Source organism: Nipponia nippon, unplaced genomic scaffold, assembly GCF_047370975.1.
Source record: "Nipponia nippon isolate SJK-2023a ecotype South Korea unplaced genomic scaffold, ASM4737097v1 scaffold_7, whole genome shotgun sequence".
Lineage (NCBI taxonomy): Eukaryota > Metazoa > Chordata > Aves > Pelecaniformes > Threskiornithidae > Nipponia > Nipponia nippon.
The window spans coordinates 10,761,271-10,780,496 of record NW_028262391.1 but is presented as its reverse complement, the minus strand read 5'-3'; the positions used below and the strand labels follow the sequence as shown (position 1 = coordinate 10,780,496).

The window sequence follows — 19,226 nt, the reverse complement described above, 5'->3', positions numbered from 1 at the left end:
GCTTAAATTTCTTCAAAGACTGAAATCGAGCTGTAAAGAAAATACCTAAGCATGGGCGTATCTCCTCATGCCGCTTGCTGACGCACGCTCCTCAGAGGCGCCAAGCGTTGCCAACAGTACCGGTTACGCTGTCTTAACAGCGGCATGATGCTGTAACCCTTCACATGAGAGCACTTGCTTCGCACCTTCTCTAGGGCCCCTCCTGCCGCCCCGCAGCGCCCTGCAGCGCCCGCCGCTGAACCGCCCGTAACGCTGCATGCGCCAACAGCTGCATTTCAAAGCCCGACAGCGATCCCAACCGCGCGCGCAGCTGCCTGCAGCCGGCCCAAGGCGCTCCTCATGGCAGCGCCGTCCTCAGCTGCCATTTTGCGGCAGCATCGAGGACGGCTCGCCAGCGGCCACGCCACCCCAACGCGGCCGCGGGGGCCTGGCATGTGCGTGTACTGCAAACGCTCTCCCCGCCGCTGCGGATGGCTTTGGGCCAGGCCTGGCTTTGCTGCTCCCTCCTGCAGCGCTTGGTGACGAGAGGGGCGACGCTCTCCCGGTGCCACCGGCGCTGCCAGCCGAAGCCGCAGCGTCCTGCGCGGGCTCCTACTCTCCATCCCCACGGTGGAGTATTTCCGAGCGCCGCTGAGCCCCGGAGGCACCGGGGGGGGGGGGGGGAGGGTGCTAGGAGGCCCTCCCGGGGGGGCCCCCGCCCCAGCCGGGCCCACCGGCGGCAGGCGGGATGACGTGCCACCGCCGCCGGAGGCCATGGCGGAGACCCCGCCCCGCCACGACGCGGGGACTCCTTAGGGCGGGGCCTCCGCCCCCGGCCAAAAACGTGCGGCGCCTGGCCCCGCCCCTATATAAGGGGCGGCCTCGGCGCGGCGCTGGGAGCGCGGCCGCCGTCCCTGCTGCAGCCGATCCGCGGAGCCGGCGCCATGGCAGGTCAGTGGGCGCCGCCACACCCCCCCGCCCGCCCGACACGCGCGGCCGCGACTCGCGGGGGCCGCGCTGGGGGAGCCGCGGAGGCGCCGGGCGCTCCCCGGCCGCCGTCCGGCCGCGGCGCGGGAGCAGGGCGGGCCGGGCCGGCACCACCTATTTTTAGGCGGCGGTCCCTGGCAGGGGCGGGCGGCCGCGGCGAGCCGGTGCTGCAGCCGGGGGGGCTGGGGCCGCCCGCGGCCGGGCGCGGAGGCGTCCCGCCGGGCAGCTCCCTGCGGTCTGGGAGGCCGCTCGCCATTCAGCCCTGCTCCGCGCCGCCTGCCTCGGTGCCTGGCCCGGGGCTCCGTCCCTCACGGGCGGGATGTGGCGGGGGTCAGGGGGGTCCGGGGAGGCCACTCCAGGGCCGCGGCGGCTCGCAGGAGAAAACCGAGCCCTCCCCGAAACGCCAAAGAGCGTGGAACTTGTCTGCATTCCGATGCTTTACAATGAGCCGCTCCTCACCACCTCTCCAAGGATGCCTGGCTCTGTTATCCCGGATTTTTTTTTTTTTGTTCCCGGTTCTTACCTTACCTGAAGCTGTCAGAGGAGTCGGTTTCACTTTCAGATCTGGAGGGCTGGAGGAAGTCTGGCGCACGTCTTGATTAGATGCTCCCGTCTCTTTAGGAAATCCTGTACTTAAAAAAACAAACAAACAAACAAACCCAGCATCAGGTGCAGGAGGAGGAGCAGGGAAGGAACTGAAGGAGCAGGGGAGCAGCAGACACCTGGGAGTGCAAACGCTTCCGGGGGAAGCTTTAAAACATCTGGGGCAAGCGCCCTGCTCCCCTCACCACGCTGGCCCAGGAGAGGCTGCTCCTGGCCCGGGCTGCCAGGGCACCCTTAGGTGTGCAGGGGCTAGCGCAGGGGCTCCTGCGTACAGGTACTCCAGCCTGGGCACCGGGCCGCCAAAGAGGTCTCTGAAGTAGCTCGGTGTTGCCTGGATAAATGAATTAGGAAGCTGTGCGACTGTCTCGCACTCTGTTTTTGCAGCCACGCTATTACTAATAGTTCAGCGTGTCTCAGGCGTAACGGTGACTGCTGTGTGAACATCGCCTGCTGTGGAGGAGAGGTTTACAGGGAATGGAGAAGGGGGAGAGGATGGGAATGAAGACCCACCACAAGGCTTAGGTAGAATGGACTAGTCTCTTGCAGATGTGGCTTCCATCTTAAGCAGCAACTGGTCTTGCCCAAGCTGTAGTATGGACTCATACATAACGTGTCCGAATGTACTTTAGAGAAGGTATGAAATAGAACATAGTTTATTCAAAACTTTGGAAAGGTGTACTGACTTGGGTGCTCCACAAGCTGCCAGCGTCCTCCTGTCAAGCAGTCATCAAGTTTCCTACTGCGGTTGGGATGTGATGGGGGCTGCTTAGCCTTTACTCCACCCTTCCGTTGACTTTATTTCTCTAAGACCTTTGCGTGTGAATAGCCAGTTTCAGTAAGATGAGGAGATGTGGCAGAAGTATCCCTGCTAAGAGTTCAATGAAAAAGACAAGTCTTTCAGTGGCAAGGTCCCTTTAAGAATTAGTCTTATACTGTTCGGAAAAGTACAATCCTACCTTGTCTACGCTGGATTTTTAGTGAGCTGTCTGTCAGCACAGCGTGGCAGACTTCTATTTATTGAGTAGTTGAGGAATAATGTGCAAATTAAGTAATGAAAAATGCTGCCCTATGAGGAGGATGTTCACACCACTTAAAATGTTACACACTTGCCATTTGTAAAGCTTCAAAGAAACACAAAATTGTTCTGTAGATTTGCTGAATTATATGAACTATTACAAATTGGTAGCTAAAGTGAATTGGAAAAAAAAAAAAATCTTTATTCCCAGCATTGTAGAAGCTTTTTTGAACTTTGTAATTGACCACTATAATGTAAATCCCTTGGGACTAGTTGGTTTTGCTGCTAAGCAAAATAGAAGGTTTTGTAGCTGGTCTGTAGAGCTTGCAAACCAGGTTTGCAGGGCTTATAGACAATTATGGTACATGCCTTTCTGTTGTCAGCTGTTAAGATGGTATTAAGTTAAAAAGATACTGATGATGACTGTCTCATGGGCTAAGGAGTTGTACCAAACAACAATCTTTCTGAAAGTAGAGCAGTCACTATTTTAATCTTATACTAGACTCGATAGTAAGCCTCTAAGTGTCCAGAACCCTCACTCTCAATTCTGATCTAACCTAATTAACAACTTCCGTAAAGAAAAGAAATCACAGTTGCTGAAATAAATTTGAATGTGAAAAAAAACTACTCTTGAAATTCTTAGGAAGAAGCTATTTTGTTGATGGTGTCAAAAATGGTTTGGTAGAAAAGAGCACGCTTCTTTATACAGTGCTGTAGCTTGGAAAGGAGTACCACCTGGCGCTAGGTAACAGTGCACTGAAGTTCAGAGGTTACTTGGTTGCTTTTGTCAGTCCCACCCTGGCAGTTTAAAACACCGTGACAATTGAAAGAATGCAAAGCTTGTATTATATGGCCTCAATAAGCAGTATATGGCAAAGTGATCCATCTTAATCTATTTTTAAAATACAGCTGGAGCAGAAGATTATAGTAACAATCCAACTTTACCTTTTTTGCAGCAACAGTTTTTGCTCTTCAGGCAAAGTCTTAAATTGCTTATCCTGTTACTGGTTACTTCCCATTTAAATCTTGCATGCTTGTGATAGAGCTGTAACTGTGGGTTGCAGAACAACTCGTCTGCAAAATCCTGAGCTAGCAAAACTTAATACTGTTGTCCAAGATCTAATTCAATGCTTATTTTCATTGGAAAATGAAACATTAAGTTTTACGCTGCCCTAGCTTCAGGGTTCAGAGCTGAACCTAGAGTGACTCTACACCGTACTGTTACTAACTTTAGGTCAAAGGCAAGCTGACTGACTCCCAATACTTTTAGCTCAAAAATAGTATATTAATGGCCAAAATAAGGCTCTTTAGACCTTTTAGATTGTCTCTAATATTTGGCACGACTTATTTGACCTGTGGGTGAACTGGAACTGGTTTCTCTCGCAACAGTCTTGATTCTGGTTTTTTACTGCATTTTGCCATGTGTCAAGTTACTAATAGCAAGTATAGGTATGCAAGCGTAACCTGCTTCCTTCAGCCAGGTAGGTAGGCCCAACATGCAGAGTTAAAGAGCACATCTGAGGGGTCTCACAGCATGATTACCTGACAATAATAGGCTTCTAGTATATCTGTCCCAGAATAAAGCAGTGGATCATGCTAACTTGACCAAGTTCATTTCTTCCAGACCAGTCTTTTGTGACTCTAGCCACAAATGACTCCTATGTGAAAGGAGCACTGGTACTTGGTTCATCCTTGCAACAGTACAGAACAACAAGGAAGCTGACTGCACTCATAACTCCTCAGGTCTCAGATCTTATGAGGTAAGGTCACTTATATACTTCAAACTGCCACAGTTCCTGCTCGTGTCAAGGTTGAAAAATGGAAGTTAAATTCCTTAATAGTAACCTTCCAAAACTCTGGAAGCTTAACAGCTAAGCGTAGCAGAATTCAGCTTATACTATCTGGAATTCTGCAAGTTCTTCAAATGTTAAATTGGTTTGGCTTTTTTTTCTTTCTTCTATACGATGAGTTAACAAATACTCTGTAGTTAGAGCACTAAACTGTGACTTGATACCGATATTTCAACTGGATCTTTGCTCTTTCATAGTCCTACTTAGAACTATCCAATAATATGATATTGCCTGTGCGTTCATTAGCGCTGTGTGTATGTATGCATGTGGAGGTGGGAGCAGGGGACTAGTATTTATTTGTCTTGCAGAAGCATTCCAGATTGAGATAATGTAACGCAAGCTCTCTTGAAATCTAGCAGACACTTCAAATTTTATCATGAGAGAAGAAAATGAGCAGAACTAAAGTAGCACCAAGTACGTCAAATCAGCAGATCAACAGAGGCATCTAAGGAGGTGACCACAGTACAACAAATGACATTAACAGGCAACTGCTTCCTACAGCCTCTCTAGAATAGTCTCAGTATGGAGTGGACTGGGTGCTCTTTCCACATGTAAGAGGAGGGTAAAAAAACCAATTAACTTAATAGCTACATGAACTACAGATGATAGGTCAAGATTCTCTACATGGGGAAGTTCTTCTGAAAAGATCTCTCAATTTATAGAGACAGTAGAGAAGTGGCTCAATAATAAATGGAGTGACTCTCCCTGGAGTCTCTTGGCAGCTAAACGGCCTTATCAATATAAAGATGCTACATATAGAAACATCCATTCTAGCCTATTAGGTGAGTGTGCTCTTTTAAGATGAATCATAAATGTACTTATGTGCTAGTGTAAGCCAGCTAGTACTATGCCCTTAGACCAGCGATACCTACCTACCTAGTGGTGTAACTGGAACTTGCATTTCGCACTCTGTATCCACTAACAAGGTGTGCCTTAAGTTCAGAAGCAACTGTCCATACCAAACTGTCAGTGTAAAGACAGCCTTGCGAGGCAGAGTTCTAAAACTCATTTACAAGCTCTGTGGCTCAAATTAGACTGATAATTGCTGGGCATTCAAGATACACTGTAGAATAGTGAGACTTCACAGATGCTTTGTATTTTGAGCAGCACGAACTCCTTAACCTTTCTTGAACCCATGGTAATGCTTTACTGATGGTAAAGCAAAGGTTGGATCTCTGCCACAAAATTTCACTATGCTGTCTGAAAGTTTAAGTGTCACCCTTAGGTGAACATGACACTGGGGCAAAACACTGCTGTACCCACAGCTGTGATTAATGAGTCTTTAAAAAGTTATGGGATAAAGAAAGCTTTAGCAACTGGGTCTAGTCAGATGTCCCTAACAGTTGCAAATCCAGAACAGCGTTGTCGTAACTGTTGCATAAACTTCTGTTCCGGCTGTTTTAGGATTCAGCTACTGCCCTGCTCAAGCTACTCTAACAACTTCCCAGTTCCTAATTGCCTGCTCAAAATAGACTGTTAACTTGCCAAAAATCAGAGTCTGGCTGAAAAAAAAGCTGTGTGGAAAGTTTGTACTACATAGCCATGACCTACTGGACTCGGTAGCAATGCCAACTAAAGCCCTGTTTGTGGAAGAAAAAAACCCAAACGAACTTTTGTTCCCCAAAATGTGCCCGTTACAAAGCAGAAACCTTGAGGCAGACAGGTGTACTTGTGCGTTCCAGTCAACTTAGTGATGGCATAAGAAATACTGCCAGGTTCCCTGTTATTCCACTTCTCTTTATGGAATCTGTCACGTGGTCTAGTGCTGGAATAACAATAGAACTAAATCTTGGCAATTGGCTCTTTCTCCAGGAGAGTGCTAGAAAAAGTCTTTGATGAAGTCATATTGGTAAATGTCTTGGATAGCGGGGATACAGCACACTTGGCGTTAATGAAAAGACCTGAGCTGGGTGTCACACTAACAAAGCTTCACTGCTGGGAACTGACGCAGTTTTCAAAATGCGTTTTCATGGATGCAGACACGATGGTAAGTGGCCGTGTCTCATGGTACCTCTTAATGACCTGGAATGGGGGCTGTTGGATTTTTTTTTCTGTGGGTTGTTTTTGGTTTTGTTGTTTGGGTATTTTTGGGGGGGAGGGGGGCTCGTGGTTTGGTTGGTTGTTTTGTTTTTGTTGGTTTTTTTTTTCTTAAGAGGAGGGATAACACAGGCCTTTTTGCTACTTGAGCTAGTAACTCTAAAAATATATGTACCTTTATCTAAATTAATTGTAACATAGTCGGTGGGGACTATCTCCATAAAGTATTGTCTCCCATAAGACAAGAGCATCGATATGAGAACTTTCTTTCATGTCTTAGGGTGGATGTCAAAATCCATTAAAACATGATACCCCAATTCCTAACCCAAAAACCATGAAACAGTGTTTTCCCCCTTTACAACTAGGTTTTGTCAAATATCGATGAGCTTTTTGAGAGAGAAGAGCTGTCTGCAGCACCAGATCCAGGCTGGCCTGACTGTTTTAATTCTGGAGTTTTTGTTTACCGACCTTCCATTGAAACATACAATCAGCTCTTACAGTTTGCCACAGAGAAAGGCAGCTTTGATGGTATGTATTAATTCGCATTTCAATGTAAGTTAGACCAAAATGGTAATAGTGGTTGGGATGGCTCAGTAACTACATATGTCTCCTGGGGACTCTGTATGATAGAATTTTGAACTCGGTGTAACTACACAAAAATTATATCCTTCTCACAATAGAGGCTATCATTACAATATGTAGTAAAATTACTTTTTTCAGACTTCATGAAATAAAAACCCTAAGAGTTTGGCCTCCAAAGTAGCAGCTGTAAGCATTAGCAATGTGGAATTGTGTAACAAGGAATCTTAAGATGTGGCAAGCCCAGCGCATGCAGTAGCAAGTGAAACTGCAGTACTATGCTTCATGCATTCGTAACGCTCAAGGCTTGAATGTTCTATGCTAACTCAAGTTGCTGTGGGAAAAGTAGTATTGCTCAACTTGAGTGCAGCTTCAGAGGAACAAACATTTGAAGATGCAACTCTCTCTTCATATGCTATGTGATAGCTTCCTGTCATTATAGGGTGGTGACCGTCTTTTTCCCAATATCAAGTGCCTGTAGCCTTGGCTGCTTCCCACTATAGGTCACTTGGGATTGGCCACTGTGCCAGATTTAAGCTTGAGAAGCCAAGTTCTGCTGTCCTGTAAGTCTCCTTACCAATCTATTACCATTGCAGGAAATGCACACATTGCTTGAAGACTGCTATAGTTAAAGGCTTCTGAATGAAGCGTTCACTGTCGCCTGTCACTAAATTGCATTATGTAACTACTGTGGTACGAAACAAAGTCTAACTGAAAAAGCTCCAGAAAATTACATAAATAAGACCATAAAATGGAACTCTTAATAGAAGGTAATTAGCCAGCCTGTTGACTTACCCTTCAGTACGTTGTAAAAATTCTAGATGTCACTCCTAGTATGCAGAATAATCCCTGTTACTGTGTGGACTGCTATGTGTGGCCTCCTAAAGAACATTAGTCACAGTTGGATGCTTAATGCTACCATATGAATAAGCTAGTGAAAATGAGTACTGCAATGTAATGAAGGGTCTGTCTGTACCTCGCTACTGACAAGGTAGCAGTTGGTAGCTCTGGGAGTGCTCTCAAATGCTGGGTGTAAATTGACTAGCAGCTACTAATTCAGCAGTACCGAATTGTTGCGTTAAAAAAAACAAACCAAAAAACCCCAAACAAACCCACATCTTTGTGCAAACTGACTGCTGAGTAGTTCAAGGAACATCTAAGACTTGGTGATTGCCTCCTCTGAGCTTTGTGCTCTGCTGCTAGCAGACCCCATCTTCTGGATCTAAGGCCTCTGCCCTTTAAAAGACTAGAACTGCCTCCACAGTATACTTTGACTTGAAAGCTAAAGCCACACAATGGTGAAACTTCCTCAGTGTCCTAAACATGAAGCAATTGTTACAGCTCTTAACAGCAAAAATGGTGGGTTAGTGGTTTAGGTACCAAATTTCTAGAACTGTAATTTGTACTTCAGCTTTGAAATTTATTCATTTTTTATTAAATGGTAGCAGTGATCTGAGTAATGAGACCATGAATACTTATACTACCTGCATAAGCTGCTGCTGAGCTCATGAACTCGGTGGGGAGAAGGAGATTTAAACATAAATTATCTAGACAGTAATGAAAGTTCCTAGGAAACTTTTTATAAGAGAAACACCTGTGAAGGGTCACTGTCTTTAGTAGGACACAGGGATGCAAATTCAACAAGCTACCAAGCTATGCATAATTGAAGTCAAGCTCTAAGCGCCCCATCTGCAGTAGCAGTAACTAGGGAATGCAAGACTTTCCAGAGTGTTCCATGTTTATAACAGTGGACAGATGCCTCCTATGTAATGCTGTTGTCCAGAAATGGTAGAGTGATGGCTACTTACGTAGATGAGTACTTTGTCTACTTGAACTTCACTTTTCTAGATGAGGAATATGTCATGCAGTAGTTCTACATACCATCTAAAAGTAGTGAGGGGGAAAAATAGTTTGGTTTTAAAAGAAATCTGGTAGTACTGATACCTTAAGAATGTTGCTATTGCTTCAACAATCCTCTGGCTCTTTAGACTGGGATCTAAAATGGTTGCTTTTACATATAAAGATATAATGCAGCGAGACTGTATCTGTAGATATGTAGCTAATGTAACCACTGCCTGATTCTTTCACCTTATGTCTAAGGTCCAGTTCATACAACCAGATTACTGTTGAAGTCTGAACTAGGACAGCTAAATGCTGCTTTCAGTGGCTGCTTTGGCACAAATGCATGCAATCTGGAAAAAAGCAGAGTATGAAAAACAATCTGAGTGAGAGAAAAAGTCCTGTAGAATAAGTTAAATACATTGCTGCTGCTGCCCCTTCAGTTATGAGCTATCTGTTCTGAGAGGGCATCCCAGACTTTCTTTTCTTATAGATGATCTTACTGTTAACATATGCATTCTTAACACAGCATTAAGTTAGAAGTTAAAAGGAAACATGGCTGAGTAAAGACCAGAGGACTTGTCTGGTTTCTTTGACTCTGTTCTCTTGTGATGGACACAACTTCAAAAGTGCTTTCCTTCCTTTACGGGTTGAGAAGCAAGTCAGAGGTTTGAAATTACTGGGCTGAGTCTCTAGGCAATTTCTCACTCTGCAATCTGCATGTATGCTGACAGCTGTAACAGGATACTTTAGAATTTATATTTGTCAGTGGACTGTCCGTACATCTAAGTTCATGCCCAGTGTCTAGATACTTCAGTTGCAAAAAGCAAATTCTGCTCCAACAGCAGTGAGGGTGTAAACCTTAGCACTGCCCTAAATCTAAGGCCAATTAAAAAAAACCAAACCCTTTCCTGAGTCAGCAGAGACTGAGTGCTTTAGAAAATTTAAAGATTAAAGTAAAACATTGTCTCTTTTCTAACTAAGCTCTCCATTTACCTATTCTTTAGCAATGCTACTTGTGAATGCAGTTACAAGTGAAGGGGAGACAGCAAATGAAAGCTGAGGGACTCCCTTCCATCTCCTTCATAAGAGGAACTATTAGCACTTAAAGACAAAGTATATTCACTGCAATAAAAAACGAATGGATATAAATAAGTAGTTTTTACTTCTCAGTAGCTGCTTATATACTAGTCTGCTTTGGGCCAGAGGCTTTTTTTTTTTTTAGCTACTTTACTACTGACATACCAAACAACTTCAGACTCATTTCACCTCGTCACTACCTCTGCTTGCAAACTAAGATGTGACCCCTCCCAGCACAGTAGGTCTGGCCATAACTTAGATTGTTGCCCTCACTCAGGGGTTAGTCAGCAGCTTTTTAGTACAGAACTAGGAACGCCTATTGCCTTTTAAGGGATTTGATGAAGTTTTACTAGAGTTGTCACCAAAACTGAATGTTCTTCCCTTATATCACAGTGTAGGTAGATGCATCCAGGGCTGCAGGTCTAACAGACCACTGATACCCTAACTCTGGCGTTGAGATGTTGGTCATGCATCTGTAAGCTTAAGTAAAAAACCTAATTGTTGGCACTTGATCTTCTGAGCTACAGCTTTCCTGAAGCTGAACAGTACTCAATTGTCAAGTCCTGTTTTTTGCTGCCTTACACAGCTTGAACTTAAGCTGTAAAAAACCTGAATGGCAGGCTTTGGGAGCAGCTTGCTATCTTTTAGCAAAAGTAACCCCACACATACTACCTTTTTCATTCTCCGCATTTTTTGGATTTCCAAAGGCTGCAAGGTTTACAGGGTTTTTCACAAGCAGAACGCTAGTGCTCTGTGCCAGACTCCTACTGGACATGACAACTGCATTACCAACTCTTAATTAGTGAAGTGATTGAAAAAGATCCTGAAACAGCTTTCTGATGCTTACAGCCTATTAATGCTTTCTCTTTCAGGTGCAGATCAGGGGTTATTAAACACCTTCTTCAGCAGCTGGGCAACAACAGACATGAGCAAACATCTACCATTTATTTATAACTTGAGCAGCACTTCCGTATATTCCTACCTTCCAGCATTTAAAGCGTAAGTTCAAAATTCTAGGACAACTTTCAGAGCTTACATAAACTAATTTCTTGTAACAGAATGAACAGGCACAATGTGAACTTCCACAGTTATTCTAAAGGGAGATCGTTATTCTCACTAAAAGAAGGTATAATAGTTTCCACTCTTTAAAAAAAAAGTTGAATTAATACTAGTTAACTGAATCATCTCATGATAAATGCAGAAAGCAAGCTGTATCTGTAGCTTAAACCACTCATCCCTGGTGGTAACACTGAAGTTGATTTAGAGTAAGCACATTTGACAAGTCACTTGCAAAAGGAAGAACCACTACTCCAGTATGGGATACTGTCTGTTAGAGCTCTAACCAAAGGCAGTAACTCTTGGATCAGCTGGACTTCGGCATGTCACTGGTGGTATTGTTCCCACCTAGCTAGCTTGCCCTTTCCTCACTCAAATTACTTGGGGTATTTAACAACCAGTAGTTACAGTTCATCTAATCAGCCTATACCATTCAAATAAACATGGTGAACAGACTTGTATAAAGCTAGAATTCTCTGCCAACAGTCTTCCTAGATCTCAGACAGTTCCTTAAGTAATAGCAAGATGGAACAAAGACTACAGCCAACCACCATACTACTGCATGTTTCCTGAGTAAGGAAAACAACTGTATCCTCCCTAGCTAGCGGTATTAGATTTGGCATGGGAATAAACCATATGTCAGTGGCAGGGTCACTCAAGGTGTTATAATAAACACGGGAGGAAGGGGGGGAAGCATGGGAAGCTGAAATGTTACACTGAAACTCCTACTCATTAAGAGCTGCAAAAGTGTGGGGGGGGTGGGGGGTGGAGGGAAAGTACCACTTGCATAAAAACAATCTGATCTCTGAATGACATCAGGTTACTAGTGTCTAAAGCAGCAGCTAGCATAAGCAGGACTGTTGCTGGCTCAGGATCAAACTATGTCTTGTGATCAGAATACCATTTGAAATCCTGTCATGCTAAAAGTGGAACACTTATTTAAAGAAATATATGCAGGCCTAAGAATGACTAAGTAGTTGGATAGCATTTGATAAGCTAACATCTATTGTAAAGTATGTCCTGTTTCCATGGCTGGCTGGTTGTTAGTCACATGACCTTAAATCTGCAAATGACCTTGTTGCCACAAAAGACTAATTGGATTTGGGGGCTCTGACAAAAATTCCATTTAACTGATTGAATCAATGGCCGAACTGAATTCAGCAGACCTTCACAAGTAGAATGCTGGAGGTGCGGCCCTTTTACCTAAATGCCCTGCTCAATAGGTGGAACAATTTCCCTTGGTTAGATCGGCAGCTACAGTCCTGATAATCAGCAGTTGGAATAAAGTGAAATTTAAACCTACTGACATCAATAGCTAAGTTTTTCGCAGCTTTGTACAGCGAGACTAGATTTCACAGCAGTCTCAGTAATCCTTTTTCCAAAGGAAAATGCCAATTCATGACAAATGCTCTCTAACTTCAAAACATTGATGAAGGACTTTTCTGGGAGATGGGGAAAGACGGATTAGTTGCTGAGGCCAGTGTGGACATAAAGCTTCCCAACAGCTGAGCTTAAACGTCAAAAGAAAGTATTGCAGATCTAGAAAGTATCTAGAAAGCAGGTACGAAAACATTGTAGAAGCTTGGCACCTGTCAACTGTTGTACAGGTCTTAAGTGGACAGAATACTAAGAATACACTTCTCCATTTGCAGCAAGTGTAACATAACACTCCTGAGGCACTCTCTAGCTTAAACAGCCTTGATTTTTAAACAATGACAAGTTTCCTCAGAACAGCAGCAGCCTAAGATGAAGAAAACTCAGGCTGTTAAGTAGTGCTGTGACAGCTAATAAAAATAAGGTAGTCCTCTTATGCCAAATCTTGGCATATGGAGTTTAAAGTTAAAGCCCAGGAACTGACCTCTTGAAGACAGCTGTTTCTTTTTTTTTCTTGCAATTAGTGCAAATTCTTGATCTTGTTTCACACATGCATACATTTTCATTCTGCAATGAGATCAGTTGTGTCCAAAACATTGAACATGAATATTGAAATACAGTCAAGGCTATCTTACAATACTACAACCCTCCCCATCCATAGGCGTACTGCCTTGTTTTGAATATTCTAAACTTTTTGAAACATACCTGCATAGTCTCCATATGTAAAACTCCTTAAACATCTGAGTCCTGGTCAAAATGACAAGGGTGTGCTTAACAAAATGTTAGACAAACTAGTTTGGTATTATTATCTGTTTTAATCATGTTATGTTGAGAAGAAATCCTAACGTGATGCAAACTGAAGTAGGTGAGACAGTCACTGTTACTAGAGACTGGTATTGCTTGTTCCCAAAACTGACTCAAGCTGAACTCTAGCTCTGGAACCATAGAAGAATGGAAAGAATTCTGTCTCTCTTAGTGTGCGGTTCTTTACTTCAAAAGGGGTGCATCTCATCTACATTCTTAATGCAAAAGAACATACTGGTAACATTTGGGACAAAGCTAAAAGTCCATATTGAAAATGGAGTTAGAATAGTTTTAAAAAGAAACAAACAAAAAACCCCACCACAAAACCCACCCATGGCTAAACTAAGGTTATTTAGAAAGTAATGGTTGGTTGTCTAGCAAGACCCTGCTGCACCAAGGTCAGAAGTCCTCTGAAATGCCTAGGCTCTATAAAGCTGTTATTTTGCAGGGACAGAGTCCTCCTGCCGCAGGGCCTTCCACTGATGCTTTTCTATAGGGCTGTAAACTGAAAGGGTAACTCTAACACTGACCCTTCTCTACGTAATGCTTGTAATGCCTAGCTATCTGGATCACTGACTTTGGAGTAGAATCTTTTTCACTTTTAAAACCAGTTCCGATTGCAACGGCTGCTTGAGACTGCTCTCTCCTGAGCTATGGACATCACTCTACCTAAAGACTTGAGTTGGCTGTAAGTATTTAAATAGCCCAGACCATTAGGTTTTGGCTGTATTCTGACTAGCGTAATGTAGAATTCCGTTTGCATTTTTCTCTGTTGTATAGTGATGCTTTCAGTCCCAGTAGGCATTGGCAGTTTGATCATTTAGTGTTTAGCCTCCTAAATATATTCATATTTCTGTTTTCTGGACACCTACAGAAACTGCAGGTTAAAAAAAAAGTCTGCCAGTCAAAACTCTTGTTTTCTAGGCATCTGCACAAACTGCAGGTTCTAACTTTTTCTGTCCAACAGGTTTGGTGCGAACACTAAAGTGGTGCATTTCCTGGGAAGCACGAAGCCATGGAACTATACGTATGACTCCAGAACAAAAAGCATAAAAGGCAACATGGACGACCCTAAAATAGTTCACCCAGAATTCCTCAACATGTGGTGGGATACCTATACGGCTAATGTTTTACCATTACTAGAACAGCATGGAATTGTTAAAGAAACTCCTACAGGTGTAAACATGGTATGTGCATTAATATTTTTGTAGAAACTACCTAAGTTTGGATGACAGGTTCTTTCCCATTCCACTTATTTCACTTCCCTCTGTCCAACTCAAAGCATGGGTGTGGTTTAGTTTGTGGGATGCAGGGTTTTTTGGTTTTGCTCTTTTAAGCTTGGAATAAATAATACTAGAGAAGCATGCTACAGTGGTCTTGAATGTAGCTGTCTGCTTGCCTAAAGCAAACTATGTAAGTAGCTAGTGGCGCACCAGAAATTCTACTGTAGTAACTTCTTTAATATATACAGAGAAGGGCCCTAACTCTTAATGTGTTGCAGCTAATAAGGTTCTCGAGCAGAAGAACCCCAGTTCAGCATGCAATATGTACATACAGATCTTGCATGGTGAAACAAATCTAGGTAAGCCTAGGGTAACTAGAGAACGAATACTTACATAGACTGGCAGTGATGAATCCCAGTACTTACCAAAGCCAAAGTAATGCTTCTAACTCTAGCTCTCATTCACAGAGTTCAGTAGCTTGCATCTGATCGCAGACTTTATAGTCTTAGCTTAGTACATGGGCCAGTTTAAGTTCTCAACCTTTCTAAGACCAAAGTTACTGATCTCTTAAGATGTGCTTTCTCTTGTTAATCTTACATCTTTCTAACAAACTATTTGCAGCTATCGGGCTTGGTCTATACTCTGGCTTTCTCTTGTGGCTTCTGTAGAGAGGTATGAAGAACTTAAACTTTTCCTTTTTTCCACCCCCCCCTCCCCCCCGCTAACTTCTGTAACTCTGCTTTGTTATTTTGCTAGGAAAGCTGCATAATCCCTGCCCATTGGCAATGCTTGCTGCTGCGCATGAGAACATCTACTTCGTTGTCCCATTCTATGGCCTGTCGCTCACTTTAGCTATGCAAAGTATTTCTGTATTTTTACTCTGCCTTTCCTTTTAGGCAGAGGTTACAGAGGCAGTGTCCCACATATCAGTATCAGCACCATCACCGGTATTACCAACTGTATCTTCAGAAGAACGCAAGGAACGGTGGGAACAGGGCCAAGCTGACTATATGGGAGTGGATTCCTTTGACAACATCAAGAAGAAACTTGATACCTACCTTCAATAGAAATGCCTGTCTCAAACAGTGGTGATGCAAGGACTTGTTCCAGAACTAACAGCTAGAAAGGTGTAGATGGTGGTCAGTTACACTTGCTAGTAGCTTGATGAAAAACTTCTTGGCTGAAGGCCTCTGCAGTGCTACAGATGAAGACTGAGCAAAAGCTAGGAAGCAGAATTCCTTGGGCCACCTGTAACTGCCCAATTTCCAATTCTCCCTACTAGATAAAACCAGGTATTTTCAGCTTAAATTTTCTTCTGTTGTGATCAATTGGCTCAACATATTCCTTGAAACTGGGTTTGTTACCTCACCTCATTAGGTGATTAGCATTGATTCCTTTGCTTGCTGTTTTAGATGTAAAATCTAGTTCATGGGATTGCTCATACACTAGAGTGGTAGCCATTCTGCTTTACCATAAATGTGTTAATGACACTGGGATACATACAGATGTAACAGTAATAGCACTGCTTTGCTCTTCCAGTCACAATTGCACTGAAGTTTTGACCAGGTTCTTACGCACAGTGCCTACAGCATGGCAGAATGCATTTTTCAGTTCTGTATACTACGGGACTAGTAAACTGAGTTTTATCTGTTACTTGCAATGTTGCACTTGATACAAAAATAAAAAGTTGTCATGCATTTCTGGCTTCCCTAAACTCTTGAGCAATTAAAAAAAAAAAAAAAAGGGAGCTCTGAAGCAGTCCAACTAAAATATTCAACAGGTATAACCCTTAAGCTTTGCTAATGCTACTCTAGCTACCATTTGCAAGTGTCCAGCTTTTAGTTCCGTAATTATTTACAGAGTACACAGTCGTTTGCCAAGGAGCTGTTGAGGGCCAGGCCCCTTGTTTGCTTGCCCCAAGTACAGGACAGGGCAGCAGAGGAAGTACCTGCTGCAGCTACTCCCATGGGCAACATGGAGCTTGGGAAGAGGGAATCTTTCTTTCAGTGACTAAAGAAACATCATCCCTAACGTAAGCCCTGTACACTGTGAACTTGTTTTTAAACACAACAGTGATGCTATTTTGGGAAAGAAAGACTAAATAGCTGCTTAAGTAACTGTAACTGTACCTACCCTGATTAGGAAAAATATTCTTTCCATGTGTGCGGAGAGTAAAAAAAAAGTGCTTTTTTGCCACACTTAGGCTACATGTTGTATTTTAAGACACATGGAAAAGCAGTAAAAATACCACAATAACAAAAGCATGAAGACAGACAGAGATTAGCCATTATCTGTACTAAGTTTCAGATCCATCCTTTAGCAAAAAGTCTAAACAGAGCCAAATTAGTGTTCCGTCTTTGACAGCTATACTCTGTACTAGTCCAGAAACACTACGAAAGTATTATTTCATTATTTCCTAATAAAGGAGGATTTTGGCAGGAAGCTGGTGAGGATGCTAAACTAAGATAAAATAAACTATCAACAAGCTGTCACTGTTTGCTGGTAAAGCAGAAGATGTCATCTGGGTATGAGAGTTAGTTTGTTTTAACTTGTTTTCGCTACTTAATTGCTCTAAGATTCCTCAGTCACCATTTAGCAAAAACGCTAAGGATGAGGTCCAAACTGAAGTAGCTTGTAGCTATTTAAAAGTACATAGCATCTGAACTCCCAGTTGTAACTAGCCCTTTCCTGTGTGGGTTTCCTTTTGCTGTGTTGTTTTGGTTTTTTTTTAACAGATAAATTTGAAGTTGTGTGAAAGCAGGAGGGATTACTAGTTACAATCTGTAGTGACAAAAGTATATTTCATCCAACAAGTACAAATATTGGAGTTCTGCATGCTCACAAAATACTCTGTGGAAAATGGTAAAATACTCTTTTGATGACAGCTAAACAGCTTAGTTTTGCTCCCCTTGTCTGTATTCATACTAGAGAATAGGCATGTTACTTCTTTTTAAGCTTAGTTGGAGAGAACTCAAAGTGTAGAAGCATGAGACTATACCAACCTGAAAATTTGGTTTAGCATTTAAGTTTTGTTACGTTAATACAAGAAGATAAGGAGAGATGCTGAATAAGATGAAAACCTGCATGTTTTTGGTTAAGTATAGTTTGTAAAGAAAGAAAACATATAAAACAATTCTGTCCTGGCCTCTGTGACTCATACTATCATCAAGTGTTTACCCACAGCCTCAGGAAAGCAAAAAGATATGACATCTATACCAAACTCTTATGCAGCTTATTTTCAATAAAATGACAATTTATGTCATTATCTGCCACTATTTCCTTCATAATTACTGCAGGCAGCATTTGCAGAAAGAGAGAGATCCCTTTTTATCCCTTGTAATAGTATCACTTTATACAGCAAACAATTTTCTGCTCTAAATTGTAGTAACTGAATTAAAGCACTATACTCAAAACATCATTATTCAAAAGAATCGCAGCCCTGCTTAGATCGTGACTCAAGTATTGGAACTCCATTTGCTTTTAAAAAGCGTATCATCTAAGGTGTTCCTTAAAGGGTGACAACTCAGAGCAACTTTTAAAAGTTTAGAAATTCTTTTTTCATTTACATTTTTATTTTATGTAGGGGATAAAAAAAAAAAAAAACCAACAGAATGATACTCAGTCTTTGGAATGAAAAATGTTAAGTTCATAATTCCAAATCTCATTTCTAGAACATGCCTCAGAACGTACCGTTAGAACTCCAAGAAAGAGAATACCAATAGCCAAAGACTACTTGCAGCTCATTAAAAGCAAAAAGAAACCCCAAACAACTGGAACACTGTGGTTTTTAACCACCCAAGAAACTGAACAGCTCCATCAAATCAGACTGGACTTTTCTGCTCTCAGCTCTGACCTTTAACTGTTCTCTCAGGTACATTAATGGCTTTTTAGGGAGAGACCTTAATTAGCTATACAGCTTAATACTAACTCCAGTAAGTTTTTATTTGGCTTTGGAACACAAACCATCATCTAGTAGAGGACACATGATACTAGTAATTGTTTTCATAATCACTCTGCACAATGTCAGTATATTTTAACACAAGTAATGCTGTAGCTTGACTAGCCATTGAAATGGGTCTCTTCCTCATCAAGTTTTAACTTGGAAAGAATGACATAAAGCCAAATCTCTCATTCATAATCAGGAATTATTTTTCCATCTTATCTCTAAACATCAGAATCTGAACCACAAAAACCCAAAGGAAGTTTAACTTACATAAACTTTATGCAAAAAAAAAAAAATTACATCAGGTGTAGCTCTGTTTTCTTGTTCCTTTGTCAACTTCCCAGTGACAACCAGTTACTGGGGTCCATGCTGTCTTTTGACATCCATGTCTTTTTAATTCTTTCTCTAACAGACTTAAAACACACTTATCTCCATAGCTAAGATGCTGGCTCCCCAAAAACTGCATCAGCTTGTTAGGTTACATATTTTGAATTCCTTTCTCACTCCTTCCATTGGCTCACTGTTTCTCCAAATATCAGACCTCTTCCCTTTATTTCTCAGTCCTTTTCCATTTCCTATGTTTGCAATTCATCTTATAATCAGCTGGCTGGTATTCTAAGACATAAGAAAAGGTGAAAGGCATTAGAAGCAAATCAGATTCCACTTCTCTGCTGCCAAATACACTTCCTAAATCTAAACATAGAATCTAAACAGGACCTAAACATAGCAATCTCTGCCTCCAATTTTAAGCCTGAGCATTACAGGGAAGGCAGCATAGTGTTAAGAAAACACATAACAGAAGACCAGAATCAAATGGAAAGAGCTAGAAGAAACAGACAAGAATATTCAACTAACAT

General features: G+C 42.5%; 1 protein-coding gene across 3 annotated transcripts; it reads left to right on the top strand.

The window, feature by feature from the left end:
- Positions 1–811: 811 nt before the first annotated feature.
- Positions 812–16,123, top strand: GYG1 (glycogenin 1). 3 transcript variants are annotated; one of them, XM_087739026.1, is made up of 8 exons: positions 812–930; positions 4,209–4,344; positions 6,247–6,421; positions 6,837–6,999; positions 10,842–10,968; positions 14,171–14,390; positions 15,048–15,098; positions 15,323–16,123. In XM_087739026.1, exons 1-8 carry the CDS (start codon positions 924–926, stop codon positions 15,491–15,493), a joined length of 1,050 nt encoding a protein of 349 aa, XP_087595152.1. In that variant the 5' UTR covers positions 812–923; the 3' UTR covers positions 15,494–16,123. The 3 variants fall into 3 exon arrangements, with proteins under 3 accessions (XP_087595152.1, XP_087595153.1, XP_087595154.1); XM_087739028.1 differs by lacking the exon at positions 812–930 and adding an exon at positions 4,791–4,985 and having other exon boundaries at positions 4,233–4,344; XM_087739027.1 differs by lacking the exon at positions 15,048–15,098.
- The last annotated feature ends 3,103 nt before the right edge of the window (positions 16,124–19,226 follow it).